This window comes from Prosopis cineraria, unplaced genomic scaffold (genome assembly GCF_029017545.1).
Source record: "Prosopis cineraria cultivar Desert tree isolate PC_DT_omini unplaced genomic scaffold, ASM2901754v1 PC3, whole genome shotgun sequence".
Lineage (NCBI taxonomy): Eukaryota > Viridiplantae > Streptophyta > Magnoliopsida > Fabales > Fabaceae > Prosopis > Prosopis cineraria.
This window is the reverse complement of record NW_026555334.1, coordinates 35,714,113-35,730,142: the sequence shown is the minus strand read 5'-3', so window position 1 is coordinate 35,730,142 and position 16,030 is coordinate 35,714,113. Positions and strand designations below refer to the sequence as shown.

The 16,030-nt window shown below is 35.0% G+C and overlaps 1 protein-coding gene across 2 annotated transcripts; it reads left to right on the top strand.

The window, feature by feature from the left end:
• Positions 1-1,324: 1,324 nt before the first annotated feature.
• LOC129306106 (phytyl ester synthase 2, chloroplastic-like) lies at positions 1,325-15,802 on the top strand. Of its 2 annotated transcripts, none has more exons than XM_054946470.1 (14): positions 1,325-1,946; positions 10,410-10,461; positions 10,644-10,699; positions 10,964-11,122; positions 11,539-11,643; positions 11,937-12,043; positions 12,380-12,501; positions 12,987-13,095; positions 13,211-13,341; positions 13,625-13,994; positions 14,234-14,347; positions 14,563-14,648; positions 14,958-15,067; positions 15,183-15,802. In XM_054946470.1, exons 1-14 carry the CDS (start codon positions 1,559-1,561, stop codon positions 15,371-15,373), a joined length of 2,100 nt encoding a protein of 699 aa, XP_054802445.1. In that variant the 5' UTR covers positions 1,325-1,558; the 3' UTR covers positions 15,374-15,802. The 2 variants fall into 2 exon arrangements, with proteins under 2 accessions (XP_054802445.1, XP_054802446.1); XM_054946471.1 differs by having other exon boundaries at positions 1,717-1,946; positions 10,951-11,122.
• Positions 15,803-16,030: the final 228 nt, after the last annotated feature.

Below are 16,030 nucleotides of genomic sequence, written 5' to 3'. Positions count from 1 at the left end.
TGGCTCTAATTAGAGTTTGGTGTGGTTTTGGCTTAGCAAATGATACCTTCTTTAGGAGTAGATATGTGTTACTAGTATAACCATGACACCCTACAAGAATTCGATTATTAGAGAAGTCCACAATCTAAGTTGAGGAAACGATGACCTTTGGTTGAATTATCCCTCTAATATTGTTGGGCTAATCTGGTCACATGAATTGGTCCTATTATAAATATAGCCCAAGGACTCTAAGGGTAATTTTATAATAATGCTATATATATCACATCATTTCACTAAAAAAATGAGTGTAGGATGACAATGCTTCAAGCCATTCCACTCTTTTTTAAAAATTTCTCTTAAGTAATGATATAAGTTTTCTAGCCATCCCATCCTATTTCATTTTATTTTTTTTAAACAAACTCCCAAAAATTACCTTAAAAAATATTCCTTCCGATCTTATTTATAAGATTTATAAGTCACATTAATCAATTTTTATCACAATTTTTTCTTTTATTCTCTAGTAAATATTGATGAAAAATATGTTATTAAAATATTTCTGTTTAATTAATAAGAGTAAAGTCAAAAAGTTATTGACATTTTAGGTAGAATTAATGAATTTATTATTTTTTTTAAAAAAATATTTTCTCATACTAATTTATAAGATACTTTTAGATAAAATTACATGCATTTTTTTTTGCCACGAACAAAATCACTGACATCAATAAAATTCATTAAATATACTTCTATGGTCTTATTTATAGAATAAAAAGAGAAGAAAAAAGTGAGTACTATTTATAGGATACTTATCAATTTTTAATACTTTTTATATATTTTTTTCTTATTAAATATTTTGAATAAAAATATTAGTAATGAAATTTAAAAATATTTATTAAAGATAAAGGTGAAAACTCATTAAATTTTAAAATAAAGTTAATAAGATTTAAATTTTTTTTAATTTTAGTAAAATATGTTGGAAGTGATTTATAAATAGGGTTAGATAGAATAATTTATAATCTTATTTTTCAAACTAAAAATATAAAATAATAAAAATATCTTTCTTTTAATATTTTATTTATAAAAATAATTAGAGAGAGAATATAATAAATATGATAATATGAGAAAAATATTATTAATAAAATTTTATTTTTATTAGGATGTCTTATATTTTATAATCTGAAAAGTAGTTAGCAATTTTTAAGTATTTACCAAACATTCAATCCTAGAATATATATTTTTTATTATTTGTTGACTGAGATCCTGGAATTTTTCAAATGCGTTTAGTGCAACGCAAGAATCTGTTCGTGCACATCCATCATCCACTCAAGTATAAACTATGAAGACAAATCCCGAAGAATCCAGCGCTCAAGTCTAAAATTATGACACTTAAGTACCCAACACCCCCACCAAAAAAAAAAAAAAACCAAAAGAAAACAAGAAAAAAAGAAAACAAGAACAAATATATTTGATGGCTTGATGCTGGATACCTCTCGCCTTTTACCTTCACTTCGATTTTTCAAATCATTGAATCGCTATAAAGTCTCTGAACCTATCCGTTCCTGATTGGCATCCTCAATTTCTCATGATGCCGTCTGCCATCTCTCAGTTGCTCCCGCCCACCGAAGCTTGCCTTTTCCCCGGCGGCTCTTCCCAGGTGTTCCGCCGTCAGCCGCCCTCATCGGCGCCCAAAAGCAAATCCAACGGGTTCAGAAGCGTAACTCGTAGATTGGCTGTGTCCGTTGACGAGGTTCCGGCGACGAGGACCATCGAGAAACTGACGTTGGAGAAGAATGAGATTGAATGGGAGGAAGAAGAGGAACGGGAAGGAGAGAGACGTAAGAGTGGCTGGAAGGCTTATTTGGAAGAGTCAAAGGAACTAATCAAATCGGATGGGGGACCGCCTCGCTGGTTTTCGCCGCTGTACGGCGGTTCGCGGCTCAACAACTCTCCTCTCCTACTCTTCTTGCCAGGTTAGTTCTTTTACTGGTTTGTTTGTTTGTTTATTATTTATTTAAAAATACCGGTCGAATAACCACTGTTTGTGGTGCGTGTTTTACGCATCGACGCCCACATCAAGGAAGTTTCAATCTTTTATGACTAGTTTCATGGTTTATAATTTTTCTCTGGGTGCAATTACTCTCAGTTTTATAAATTTTGAAAACTAAAAAATAATTTTAAAAATAAAAAATGAGAAGCTCTTTAAATCCATTTTTTTCCTTTTTATCGATCATATCAAGTATGCTCTAAACTCTTTCTCTGTTTTTTTTAATATGTTAAATAAAAAAAATTGTCTAAAAGACATTGTAAGGTTTTTTGGCCCAAAAAGACATTGTAAGGTAAATTATCATTTCAATGTCACATTTGGACTGTTGGTGTTACTAAAACGGTAAAAACAAAAAAAAATTAATAGTAATTTATTTTCCAATTAAATTTAAAAATATTTTGAATAAATTCAAATTTTTAAAAAGTGTATTTTTGATTGATTAAATTTTTTATAGTATCTTGAAATTTTAAATTATTAGTTGTATTAAGATTAGAAAAATTACTTGTCAATAAGAGGAAGAATTTTTTTTCTTTTTTTTTTCCTTGGGTTCAAAATGGAAAAGAACATTTCGATCGTCAATCTACACTTATAAAGCAAATTTGCTGATGGGGACCATGCAGTGACAGTGAAGTAGGATTGTTTAGCAACCTATTATAAAATCAATTTTCTGTTTTAAAAAAAAATAAAATAAAAGTTTAATAACACGTTTTCAAAAAATATTTTAAATGATAAAATTAAATATTAATTTGAAGATAAAAAAAGATATATTTTAAATGTTTTGAGATTATTATTTAGAGAATAAAAAATATGAAAAATACTTTTTTATTATTTTTTATTCTCATAATATCTACTATAAATTATCAGTTCTCAAACAATAAAAAATTAATTTTAAATAAGCTTTTTTTTTTCTAGTTTTGTTTAGAGTGATTTCTTTTTGGTTTGAGAAATGAGATTATATTTTACAATTTTTTGGTTTTTACTGGCACATTATTTTTTCAAATTTAATTACTTTTTTTACAAAAAAAAACTTACATAAATTATTATTTTACATCAAATAATAAAGGAACTAGATTTTATATGTGCGATGCATGAAAAAATTAAAACGGAATTGTCTAAATATATTAAAAATATAAATAATAATTTATTTTATTCTCAATTCTCATACAAATTATTTTAGAATTCATTTTTTTGTACATATTAAAATACAAAATAATTTAATAATATTCCAAATGTATTGCAGAAGTTCCAATGGATCATTGAACAAAATGCATCGAGATAAAAATATATTAATATATTATTAAAATTGTATTATCAGAAAATATTTTCATATAATTTTAATACTAAATAGTTGCAATAAAACATGTTTTAATTTTACTTTAAAGCATAATTTTATAAAATTTCCTACATAGAGTAAAATAAAAAAAAATTAAAAAAAGAAAGATTAGGGTGGAGACGGGTTTTACAATATATGAAAATGAAAATGAAAATGAAGATAAAGATTTTAGAAATGTAATTTTATCCGTTATCTTATAAGTGTATAAAAATTAGTGTATTAAACAATAAGTCAGGGTTTGAGACAATTGCTTCGGGGATGGAATATATATATATATATATATATATATATATTTATATATTTTGCCATGAGATAGCGTTCTAATATTATTTCGATATCGACCGTTTATTTATTAAAAAAAACCGTATTATTTATAAAAGTCATCATAACATTATAAAATTACTCCTAATTAAAGTAATTAAATATGGTGTGGCGCAGTGACGGATTTAAAAAAATTTAATAATGGGGCAATATTTATACCAAATATAAAAATAAATATTTTTTTTAAAATATAATTTTAAGTAATAATTAAAGTAATATATAAGTGAATTATATAAAAAGTTTAAAAATATATCTTAATTTCATTTACATCATAAATTTATTTTTATTATAAATAAAATGGTAAACAATATTTTTAAATGTGTATGCTTGATAGTTTTAAAGAAAATGTGGGGCAATTGATTTTTTTTTTGGGGACAATTGCAATTTTAAAGGGGGCAAGTATGATTTAAACAAAAAAGTAAGTGTAAAACTGCCTCTTCTTTCCCCAATGGATACATCCCTGGTGTGGGGCTCTATTTTTCTAAATATAAAATCAAAATTCTTAACAATTTATATATCGGATTATGAAAGTTCTTATAATATTACGAGATGTCCTACTTCCAAGAGAGTAATGTGTGAGAGGGTTAGTCTTTTAATCTATGCAGCACTTAGACACTTTTCACTATAAGATGCTACGTAAGTTCGATTTGTTAAAAAGGAGGATGCTTGGCTAAGTTGAAAAAAGGGAAAGCTTGAGAGCAAAGGTAGAATAAGAGAGCTTGGGAAATGTAAAACTTGTATAACTCAAGGATGATTACAAATGAGGAGGGATGAGGTATTTATTGGCTTCCCCTTAAATCTAGAAAATTCCACCTCCTTAATGGATGATGGAAATTGAATTGATCCTATGGCTATAATTGATTTTCTAGAGTTCTCTCTTAGATATTTACAACAAATATCTAGATATTTATATGGAAATATCTAGAGACAATATTAAAATGTTGAGGCTAAAGTTGTATTGATTTTTTTAGAATGTTCTTGTTCACTCTAGCTTTCTTAAGGCTAACCGGAAGCTTCTGGATGATTTTGGAGCATTCCAGAGCATTCAAGACCACTTTAACCTTACGAAAAATCATGAATCATGACATTCTCTCCTACTTAATTTTGTGACGCTCTCGTCGCACCTTCCTCTTTGTGGTGTTGCATTTGGTCAGGAACTGCTATATGAGGTCTTGACGTTCCCAACTTGCTTCAGAGTTTGCTTGACCCTTCCATTTGACTAAGTACTCGGTATAGTTGGGAACTCCTCTCTTTTTGATCACCCTGTCTATGAGGATTTTCCCTATTTCCTTCTCATACTTGGTGACGACCGCTGTTGGTGCTCTCTTGGAGATACCTTGAGATGGATCTTCTTCATCTTCGCAGTATTTCTTCAAGAGACTAACATGAATGATAGGATGAATCTTAAACTTGGGAGGGAGTTGTAACTGATACGCAACCTTTCCCACATGTTTGAAGATGAGAAAAGGGCCTTCATATCTCTTGACCAATCCTTTATGCACCTTACATAGTGACTTGAATTGATTTGGCAATAACTTTACTATCACCAAATGACCAACTTGAAACTCAGTGGGGTGTCGCTTCTTGTCTGTCCACTTCATCATTTTACAAGAGATTTTGTCTAGGTTGGCATGAGTAATGGCAGCTTCTTCTTGCCATTCGTTAGCAAACTTATATGCAACTGGATTATCTCCCTTATATGGAGCAGTAGGTGCATTGGGGGTTAGAGATTGTTGCGCGATAACTATCTCAAAAGAGCTCTTACTTGTCGACTCCCTTTGCTGCAGATTGTAAGAGAATTGAGCCACATTAAGCAACTTAGCCCAATTTCGTTGGTGTGCACTCACATTATGTCAAAGGTAGAGCTCCAACAAAGCATTAATCCACTCTGTCTGTCAATCGCTCTAAGGATGAAAGCTTGTTGAGAATTTCACGTTTGTCTTCAGAAGTTTGAAAAGTTCTCTCTAGAATTTCCTAATGAATTAGGGATCTCAATCATTGATGATTTTTCGAGGAATCTCCCATACCTTTCTGACATGTTTGAAAAACAAGCGTGCTACTTCATCAACTTTGCAATCTGTAAAGGTTGGCATACTTGCTAAATCTATCAACCACCACCATAATACTTCCACATCCTTCAGATTTAGGGATAGCAATTATGAAATCCATTGAGACACTCTCCCATGGTCTTTTAGCCACTCCCAGAGGTTTGATTAAACCAGCAGAATGTTGATGTTCAACCTTTTCTTGCCGACATACTAAGCAGGTCCTCAAATATGCCTCGACATCATCTTGCATGTGTGGCCAATAGAAGTGGTTTTGCACGAGAGCAAGTGTTTGTGCCATACCTGGATGCCCAGCTCACATTGAATCATGGCACTCTTTGAGGACATCCTTTTGAAAGTTGTCCCATTTCGGCACATAGACTAGGTTTCCAATGGTGTAGAGTAAACCATCATTCACCCAAAATCTTCGAGTTTTGTCTTCTGTAGCAAGCTTCACTAAGTCACTTGCAGTAGGATCTTGAGACATATAGTCCTTGATTCATCCAAGGGAGTCAGTCTGGGGCATGCCAGTGAGAGTAGCTAATTCAACTTTCCTACTTAATGCATCTACAACCATGTTTGCTTTGCCTGGCTTGTACTCTAACTAGTAATCAAACTTAGCAAGAAAATTTGCCAACGAGCTTGTTTTGGGCTGAGCTACTTCTATGTCTGGAAGTAGTTTGTAGCAACATTATTATTTATTATGGTGAACTTACTTCCAAGGAAGTAGTGACACCAGGTCTAGAGATAATGAATGATAGCAAACATTTCTTTTTTTTTTTGTATCGTGTAGTGTCTCTCTGTGTCATTCAGCTTGCAGCTCTCATACGCAATAGGGTGTCTTTGTTGCATTAACACACCCCTTATTGCAAAGTTTAAAGTATCAGTGTATACCTTAAAAGGCTTGGACTACTCAAGCAAGAACATTATAGGCTCTTGTGCAACCATCTGCTTTAGCTTTTCAAAAGCAACTTGGCAATCTTCCGTCCATTGCCAAGATCTATTCTTCTTGAGTAAATTTGTTAATGGAGCAACAATCGTTGAATATCCCTTGATGAACCGACGATAGTAGTTCACCAGGCCAAGGAATGATCTTGGCTCTGGGACTTTGGTAGGAGGCTACCATTCTAGAATTAGCTTTCCATCCTAGATCTTATGCCTCAAGAAGTCCACCTCTTGTTTGGCAAAAGAACACTTTTCTAACTTTATGTATAGCTCGTGGTCAAAGAGTACCTGGAAGACTTTCTTTAGGTGTTGAGCGTATTCGTCAATGGTATTACTATACACCACGATGTCATCCAACTATACCACCACGAATTGGTTCAAGTAAGGGTGGAACAACTTGTTTATAAGAGTGAAGAATGTTGTTGGGACATTCCTCAGTCCAAAGGGTATGACATGAAATTCAAATGCTCCATATCTTGTAACGCAAGTTGTCTTCAATTCGTCTCCTACGGCAATACATGCCTGATAATACCTAAATCAATATCAAGCTTAGAGAAATACCTAGCCTTTCCAAGTTGATCAAACAAGTCAGTGATCAAGGGTATAAGGTAATCTTGTTCTTGATGGTAATCTTGTTCAAGGCTTTACAGTCAATGCACATTCATAGCGATCTATCTTTTTTTTTTTCTGGAAGAGAATTGGAGCACTATATGGGGCCTTGAATGGTTAGATATATCCTAAATCAAGGAAATCTTGGAGTTGTCTCTTTAATTCAGTAAGCTCTGGAGGTGACATGCAGTAAGGTGCCAAAGCAGGCGGTTTGGCACCAGGCTCCAACTTAATCTGATGATCTATCTCTCTTCTAAGAGGTAGTTTCTTTGGCAGTTCATCAGGCATGACATGTTTGTATTCTTGCAGCACCTCTTCGGTGTAAGGTGACAAGGCTTCTTGTGAGTTAGTTATGTCGTCCTCTTCTGAATTCTCAAGACCCTTTTTAAATTGTGAGGTAGAAATATAGGTTTGAATTTCTCCAAGCACTTTAAAGGGATCACCTGAATCATATTTGTGTCGATAACCACCAGAGGTGTGGCTTCGGGAATAAGGAAGGCATGTGCTTTGTAGGAGAAAGAAGTTCCAACACAACCTTAAAATCATCCATAGGGACTATGGTGAAGTCTAACGTACCTTGTAAATCCCTGATCTTCACCTTTACATCCTTGGCAATCCCAAGGACTTGTTTTGCAGGAGAGTTAACTATCTTAATTGTGCCTTCTCCCTTGTTGAATTGGACGGCTAATCATTTTGCTTCTTCGACCTCCAAAAAGTTGTGGGATGCTCCTGTATCGAGCATAGTAGAGGCACACTTGCCTTCAATGGCAAGATCGGTGTAGAGTAGACCCTTTTCTTTCTCTTTGGCTGGATAAAAGAGTCTAGTCAAGGCACTTAAGTGTTGCAAGGAACCAAAGTCGGCTTGTTGTTCCTTGTCTTGTCTTGTCTTTCCTTCATCTCGACAATTAAGGCATTCATAGCCTTTCGGTTGGGGCAGTTGCGAGTACAGTATGAACCATTGCATATGAAGCACAACTTTGAGGGATCTCGTTTAGTTGAGGATGGTTTATTTTTTTTAAAACTTCCACCAAAGATCTTCCGGCCACCACGGTTGGAGATCTTCTTTTGTCCTCCTTTGTTTCCCCCACTCTTACCAGGATTAGGCTTTGTGCTCTTGGTGGAGTAGTTGATCAAGGACTCAGCAATTGCAATAGCCTCATCAAGAGTTTGCACCTTTCGTCTATTGAGCTCTACTCTTACCCAATCTTTAAGCCCATCGATGAAGTGGAAAAGAGCCTCCTTGACAGGCAAGTCTTCAATCTCCAGCATGATGGTACTAAACTCTTTGATGTAGTCAAAAATACCATCAGTTTGTCTCAACCTACGGAGCTTACCTCTAGCCTCCGTCTCAATGTTGTGGGGAACAAAGTGCTTGTGAAGTTCTAACTTGAACAGTTCCCATGTATTGAGAATGCGAATGCCCTTTTTGCTCTCAGTATGCTTCTTGTGCCACCATAGTTAGGCTACATCTTGAAGGAAAGTTGAAGCATTCTTGATTCTAATTAAGTCATCAGTCACTCCTATGGCCTTGAAGTATTGTTCTATACTAAAGAGAAGGTTCTACACAATTGTTGCATTGCAAGCCTCATTGTACATTGTTGGTTTAGGCACCTTTAGACCTTAAGAAATGGTGTTTAAAGTACTACTACTAATAGGGCTGCTTGCACGACGATGAGATTCTCATTAATGGCAAATCTCATCCATTTTAGAATATAGACCTCACAACTCGTCCTCAACATACTTGCGAAGGTCAAGATCATGGGTAAGAGAACAAAGATCTTTCCCTAGGTCACGGCCAAGTTCTTCAATCATCGACTTGGCAACATGCGTGATCGCAGCATTCTCTTGGATGAGATTGCTGAGTTGATCATCAAATTCCCTCACGGTAATCCTCACATTCTCCATGTGAGTTTTCAAGCTAGCATCATGGGGTTCAAGAGACTCACCTATTAGAACCTTGCTCTTGCATCGCCTGGACTTGGTTTGAGCTTCCTCCTCTTGTACATAAGCATGCTCTTGTACTTCCATGCCAATAACGTTTTCTTCCTCAGTTGCCATTGCGCAATACCTTCCTTTAAGCACAACGATTGAACTGTACTCTAATACCAACTGTCCGTGCGGCACTTAGACATTCTTCACTAGAAGATGCTAAGTAAGTTTGATTTGTTGAAAAAAAAGATGCTTGGCTAAGTTTAGGAAAGGGAAGGCTCGAGAGCAAAAGTAGAATGAGAGAGCTTAGGGAATGTAAGACTTGTATCGTTTGAGAACTCAAGGATAATTACAAATGAGGAGGGAGGAGATATTTATAGGCTTCTCCTTGAATCTAAAAAAATTTCCACCTCCTTAATGGATAGTGGAGATTGAATTGATTCTGCAACAATAATTGATTTTCTAGAATTCTCTTCTAAATATTTAGGAAAAATATCTAGATATTTATATGAACAATATCTAGAGACAATATTAAAATATTGAGGTTAGACTTGTGTAGATTTCTCTTACATGTTCTTGCTCACTTTAGCTCTCTTAAGGTTAACCGGAAGCCTTCTGAAGGATTCTGAAGCATTACAAACCACCTTAACCTCATGAAAAATCACAAATCGTGACAAATGTCCCCCTTCTTGCCTCCCATTAAGCTTTATGTAAGCGATGCAAGAGTTTCTGCTACTAGCTTCTTTGGTTTTCCTACTCGTTCATTACATTTTGTCTCTAATTTTGGCATCACATCTCATCTTCCGAACTCTAGCATCCGGCTAGAATTTTGTTTTATTTTAGGTAATCAAGTCCTTTTAGTAATTGTAAATATTTCTTTTTTTCTTGTAAGTTTCTTTTCAATACGCAACTACTTTTTGATAAGAGTTAATTTGTAATATATCTGGCTTAAACTCAACATATTCCAGAACTAATAACTCATTATATCAATGTTTTGAACGCAACGGTTAAACTCTCCAATTTTCATGTCATCTATATCACACACACAGGACAAAACCAAAGTTTTTCTTCTCAATTTTTCTCCAGTTAAAGAATGGATGGTTTCTATTCTTCATGTCTCTGGCGTCAAGCAACAGGCTAATCACTCATGAATTGTGTTATCTTCCAAAATAATCTCCGTAGAACTAAATTATTCTCGATCTTACAGGGATTGATGGCGTGGGACTTGGACTTATTTTACATCATCAGAAACTGGGAAGGTACGTGTTCACTTATTGTAAAGCCTTAGCTCACAATGTCCTTTAACTGTTTAACTAATTTGAGAACGTGCCTTTTGATTTCCAACATGAAATTTTTGAAGCCCAAAGTTTTCTGCTAGCTTGATGTTACTCTGATTTTATTAGCTGAAACATAACAGCTTCTCGTTTTCGCTTGAATGAAGGATTTTTGAAATGTGGTGCTTGCATATTCCAGTCACAGATCGAACACCATTTACAGGTCTCCTCTTTTTCTCTCACTCGTTACATCATTTAGTTTTGTACATTAATAATTAGTTTACCAAGTTGTGAGGCTTCAGTTAAAGATAACCACCTTAATAGAATTGATACAAAATGATGAAGAGCATGCTGATTGCGTTGAAAATGGGATCGCATGTTTCTCTTCTAACATGCTTTGGTAATGCAAACAAGAGGAAAATTGAATGCTATACTAGCATATTGTCTTTCAACATAATATGTTGCTCTACATAGTTACTCGTTGCAGAACTCGTGAAGATTGTTGAGAGAACTATTAGGTCCGAGAATCAAAGCTGTCCTAACAGACCCATATATCTTATTGGAGACTCTTTAGGAGCATGCCTTGCCCTGGCTGTTGCAGCCCGCAACCCTGATATTGATCTCGCACTAATTTTAGCTAACCCAGGTAACTTTTAACTTTTAAGCATTGCAGATGACATTTGGATTCACTGATTATGGCTAGTTGGATTAGGATATCTTGGCTCGACAAGCACGAACATGAGCGAATATGAGGGCTGAACTTTTACTCTTGATTACTCATGATGCATAAGTTATTACTGGTTCGCTGTTGTTGTACATCAATTAGTACATTCTGACAATTACCATACGGATGAAAAGCACCCTCTAAATAAGTGGTGTTGGATTATTGATTCATTGACGGCTAGTCTAGTTATCATTGGTAATAGTTTCATTGTTAGTAGAGGTTCTTATTGCTGATTTCTGTACAATAATGAAGTTGGTTTAGTTGTAAATTTTAATATGAATCTGAGTTAACTTTGCACAAACTACTCGACTGTTGCTCATTATCTTTCATTGTTGCAGCTACTTCATACAGCAGGTCGCAATTACAACGTTTCACACCATTATTGGAAGCTCTTCCTAGTCAACTCTCTCCTGGTGTGCCTTATTTTCTCAGTTTGGTGGCAGGTCAGTTTTATGAGTTCTGTAAGTTGGTATTTCATTTTTATATATATTCTCAAGTTCCATGTTAGATGTGTGTAGGCTCAGTTTTCCATTTTAAAAGCTCTTGCTTATTTCCAAATTCTTTTCTATCAGTCATAAGGATCTTATGCTTGAGTTCCTCAATATCCCCAAGCACAGTAATAATATTTAGGGAAAACTTTTATCATGGATCAAGAACCAATATGGTGTCTTTTGCTCTTGCCGAATAACAATGGCGTCTCTCCATTTGGTGCCTTTAAATTTTCTACTTACTTTAGGTGATCCTTTGAGACTGGTGTTGGAAAATTTGGTGAAAGGACTTTCCGTGCAAAATACTGCTAGAGAGCTTTTGGAGGATCTTAATATGTTGTCATCTTCCCTCCCTGTAAGATACAACTCTTGTTTTTATTCTCAAAATAATGGCATCCCTGCCGTTGCAACAGTGTGAGATGTCTTTTTATTTATGTCATGGATATGTTATGCAATGGATTCTGTGATAGTTTTATGGCATTGCTTAAAGCACATTCCAGAAGAAGTCAAAATTTAAAATTTGATAGTATATCCATTTCCTTCTTGTAAAAGTAACTTCCATAAGTGAATATGCTGGATTGTTTGAAAAGATGTTCAGAGTTGCTGCCTTTACTTCAATTTGTCTGTGAAGATCTCTGTTCTTCATTCAGTTACTTTCAGTATTGAAATTAGTTGTTAATTGAGTTTTCAGGTTCTAGCTGATATATTGCCTAGAGAAACACTTCTTTGGAAACTACAGATGCTTGAGTCTGCTTCCGCCTATGCTAATTCACGCCTTCATTCCGTCAAAGCTCAGATTTTGGTAATTTGCAGGTCCGTTCTCCCTACATTGTCCTCAGAATATGGAATCATGTCCTTCTATATTATGTTGCTGCCTTTTGTCCATAAACTTGAAAAAGTTCCTTAAAGGAAACAACAGAATCAACTAGTTTTTTATGAGCTTCTAATTTGTTGCAATGAGGGGAATCTATCAACTACAAGAATCATATTTTAACGATCTTTCTGAGGCCCATTCCTATTACTTTTGAATGTTGCAGCTTAGATATGCGATTTTAAAGGGTAGAACTTATTGTCTGAACTCTGAAATCTATATTGAGAAACTGGAATTTGTAATCAGAGCAGACTGTGATGAAATCGGTCTTGTACCTCCTTCTTTGTATTATACTCTTTATTATGATGTCTAATTTTTACTGATAAATTAATCCCATCTTTGCCATATATGCATGTTATAATTGTCTTTTTAAATTTTACAATTCTCTCTGGGATGTTGGGTTGAGCTTTATTATTTGTATTTTCAGTGGAAAGGATCAGTTACTGCCTAGCCAACGAGAAGGTGAGAGGCTATATCGTTTGATTCCAAAGTGTGAGCTTCGTAAATTTGAAGACAGTGGTCACTTCCTTTTCCTGGTATAGTTCTCTCCATGTGAGCTTTGTTTTATATGCCTTTTGATTGGAAAGATATGGAATAAGTTGAACTCTCTGACGGGATCCTAACACGGCTGCCTTTGTTCATTGGTAACAGGAAGGCAATATTGACTTATTAACGATCATCAAGAGCACTGCTTTCTACCGCCGTGGCAAGTATCATGACTATGCTTCAGATTTTATACCACCATCGCCTGATGAGCTTAAAAACGTATTGGAAACATATAGGTATGTACAATGTTCTTGGAAAGATGTAACATTTGTAAACACTTTGGGCATCTTACGTGAGAAGTTGAAAGAAAACCATTGGTCATGGTAAGGGTTTTTTGGAATATCATGAGGGATGAGCCATATATGTACAGAAGGTTAAAAACTTAGATAACTGACATTACACATTGCCGAACTGATCGTCTCCATCAAGTTATTTTTCTTCAGATTGATTGCATTGCATATGAGGAAAATAGTTCAAATACTGCCAGGTGCTGCCAGTTTACATTCATGTTGTTTCCAGATTGTTCAACACCCTCACAAGTGCCGTAATGCTCTCAACTTTGGAGGATGGAACGATTGTAAGAGGCCTTGATGGAATCCCTTCGGAAGGGCCGGTCCTGCTAGTTGGGTATCACATGCTTCTGGGATGGGATTTAGTTCCTCTGGTTACCAAGATTGCTTCAGAGAAAAATATCTTAGTACGAGGGATAGCACATCCAATGATGTTCAAGAGATCAAAAAACGGGAAATTGCCTGAATTATCTTCATATGATTTGTACAGGCTTATGGGTGCTGTTCCTGTCGCTGCAAATAATTTCTACAAGCTTTTCTATTCCAAGGCTCATGTCCTGCTTTATCCAGGGGGGATGCGTGAGGCTCTTCATCGGAAGGTAATTGCCAATGGTTAAATCTTTTTGTATAAGAGTCTTGGATGTCACTTTGTATTGCGATAATAAGCTTGAAATGGCTTGTCCAAAAGTTCGAGGGGAGCTAGTGAAACTAGCTGAAAAAACTTTATCCATTTTCACATTCCTTGTCTGAGTGGGAAATTCTTTGAATGAATTCATTGTGAAGGCGTTTGATATATGTCAGTATAATGTGTAATCTCTATCTCTTCAAAAATTTCCAGGGTGAGGAATACAAATTATTCTGGCCTGAACAAGCAGAGTTTGTTAGGATGGCAGCCAGATTTGGAGCCAAGATTGTACCTTTTGGCAGTGTTGGAGAAGATGACTTGGGTGAGGTATGTTTCAGAACAGACATCTTTTTCTGTACAATACAGTTTACAAGTACAGGAGTCCTTGACTACTTGCCGTCACTCATGCACAATCTTTAATGTTCACAATGGGGTTTGAAGAGAGAGAGAATATATGTCCATCGTTGTGCTGCATTAACTCCAGATCTATTGCTGTCTTGGATTTATTGGCTATAGCATAATAGATATCACGTTGGTTTCAGGTTGTTATTGATTATGATGACTTGATCAAGGTTCCTTACTTTAGGACCGAAATAGAAAGCTTAACAAAGGAGGCTGTGATGTTGAGGTATCTCATACTTGCCATTAGCTTTTCTAAACCAAAGAATCAAGCATTTTGTGCACAATTTCAGCAGATCCATTAGCTCTTTCTGCACCGTGATTGAATAAATCAAATAAAATCTTCATTAGCCCAAAAAGTTGACTTTTTTTTCCGGGCACACTCAGATTCTTCCGAAGGTCCTAAAACAGTGGCCTAAGGACTAGGACGTTATGCCTGAGCATCAATAGCATTTGATAATATTGAAATTCCACAAAAGAGTTGATGTCTCCATCTTTTTCCTTCTTCAATTCCCTATATAACTGGTACCTTTTGCAGAGGTGATACTAAGGGTGAAGTTGCAAATCAACAAGTTCATCTTCCAGGAATTCTACCCAAATTTCCTGGCCGATTCTACTATTATTTTGGCAAACCAATTGAAACTGAAGGTATATGCCAACTTAAAGTTCAATTAGTTTTACACAATCTATAATTGTTTTAACTTTTACTGGGTGTCAATTTTGAGTGGTTGCATGAATTGAAAGTTGATGTATTGTTTGAAAGGGAGGGAGCGGGAATTGAGAGATAGAGACAAGTCTCATGAATTGTATATGCAAGTGAAGTCTGAGGTTGAGAGATGCATTGCTTATCTGAAGGAGAAAAGAGAAAGCGATCCCTACAGATATTTATTGCCTCGTCTTCTATACCAAACCACGCATGGGTTTCCATCTGATGTTCCAACTTTTGAAATTTGAATGGTCTCTATACTCAGCATAGATAAGTGGGCCATAAGTTAACTTCCCATGGGTTAAACTCGGTTAATAACTTGAAGATATGCGAGAAAAAAATTTTTTGCCGACTCTTTCATCTTCTGTAAAAGTTAGATGGTACTAAGAGAGAATGAGAGATCATAGTTGGAAGAATATGTAGGTACGGGTATCTTCTCTTCAGTCAAATTTATTGATGGCGAATGGTGAATCGCGAATGGAGGCAAATGCTAGTACAGGACGAGGGACAAGAATTTATTAGTTTTATTGCAACTATGTTAATGCTATCGATACCTGGTAATGTCTTTTTTGCAACAGTTGAGGGAAATGTCTTGTTAAATACTGAGGCTGGCCTTACACGCATGGCGTCAATCACCTAATAATTTAATAGTATCATAAATCCTTTGTTTTGTTTTATTTATTTCAAGTTTTTGAGAGTCCCTATTTTTGGGGTCAACTTAGGTGGCCTCTTGTCAAATTATTCTTACATTTTTTTTTTTGGGTATTTTTCATCTTAGAGCATCTCTCTCTGTCTCTCTGACTTTTATAGAGCATAATAGTCTTATGTGGTTCGTTAGATACAAATGCAATAATGCAAATGTATAAATTTCCTGTTTGGATAGGATAAAAATCTCAATTTCTTGG

What these genes read in the sequence shown, in the direction of transcription:
- LOC129306106 (XM_054946470.1), top strand. Translation starts at nt 1,559, where the DNA reads ATGATGCCGTCTGCCATCTCTCAGTTGCTCCCGCCCACCGAAGCTTGC. An exon ending in AGATCGAACACCATTTACAG is followed by an intron (nt 10,700 to 10,963) that starts GTCTCCTCTTTT and finishes TACTCGTTGCAG; the next exon opens with AACTCGTGAAGATTGTTGAG. An exon ending in GTGAGGCTCTTCATCGGAAG is followed by an intron (nt 13,995 to 14,233) that starts GTAATTGCCAAT and finishes AAAAATTTCCAG; the next exon opens with GGTGAGGAATACAAATTATT.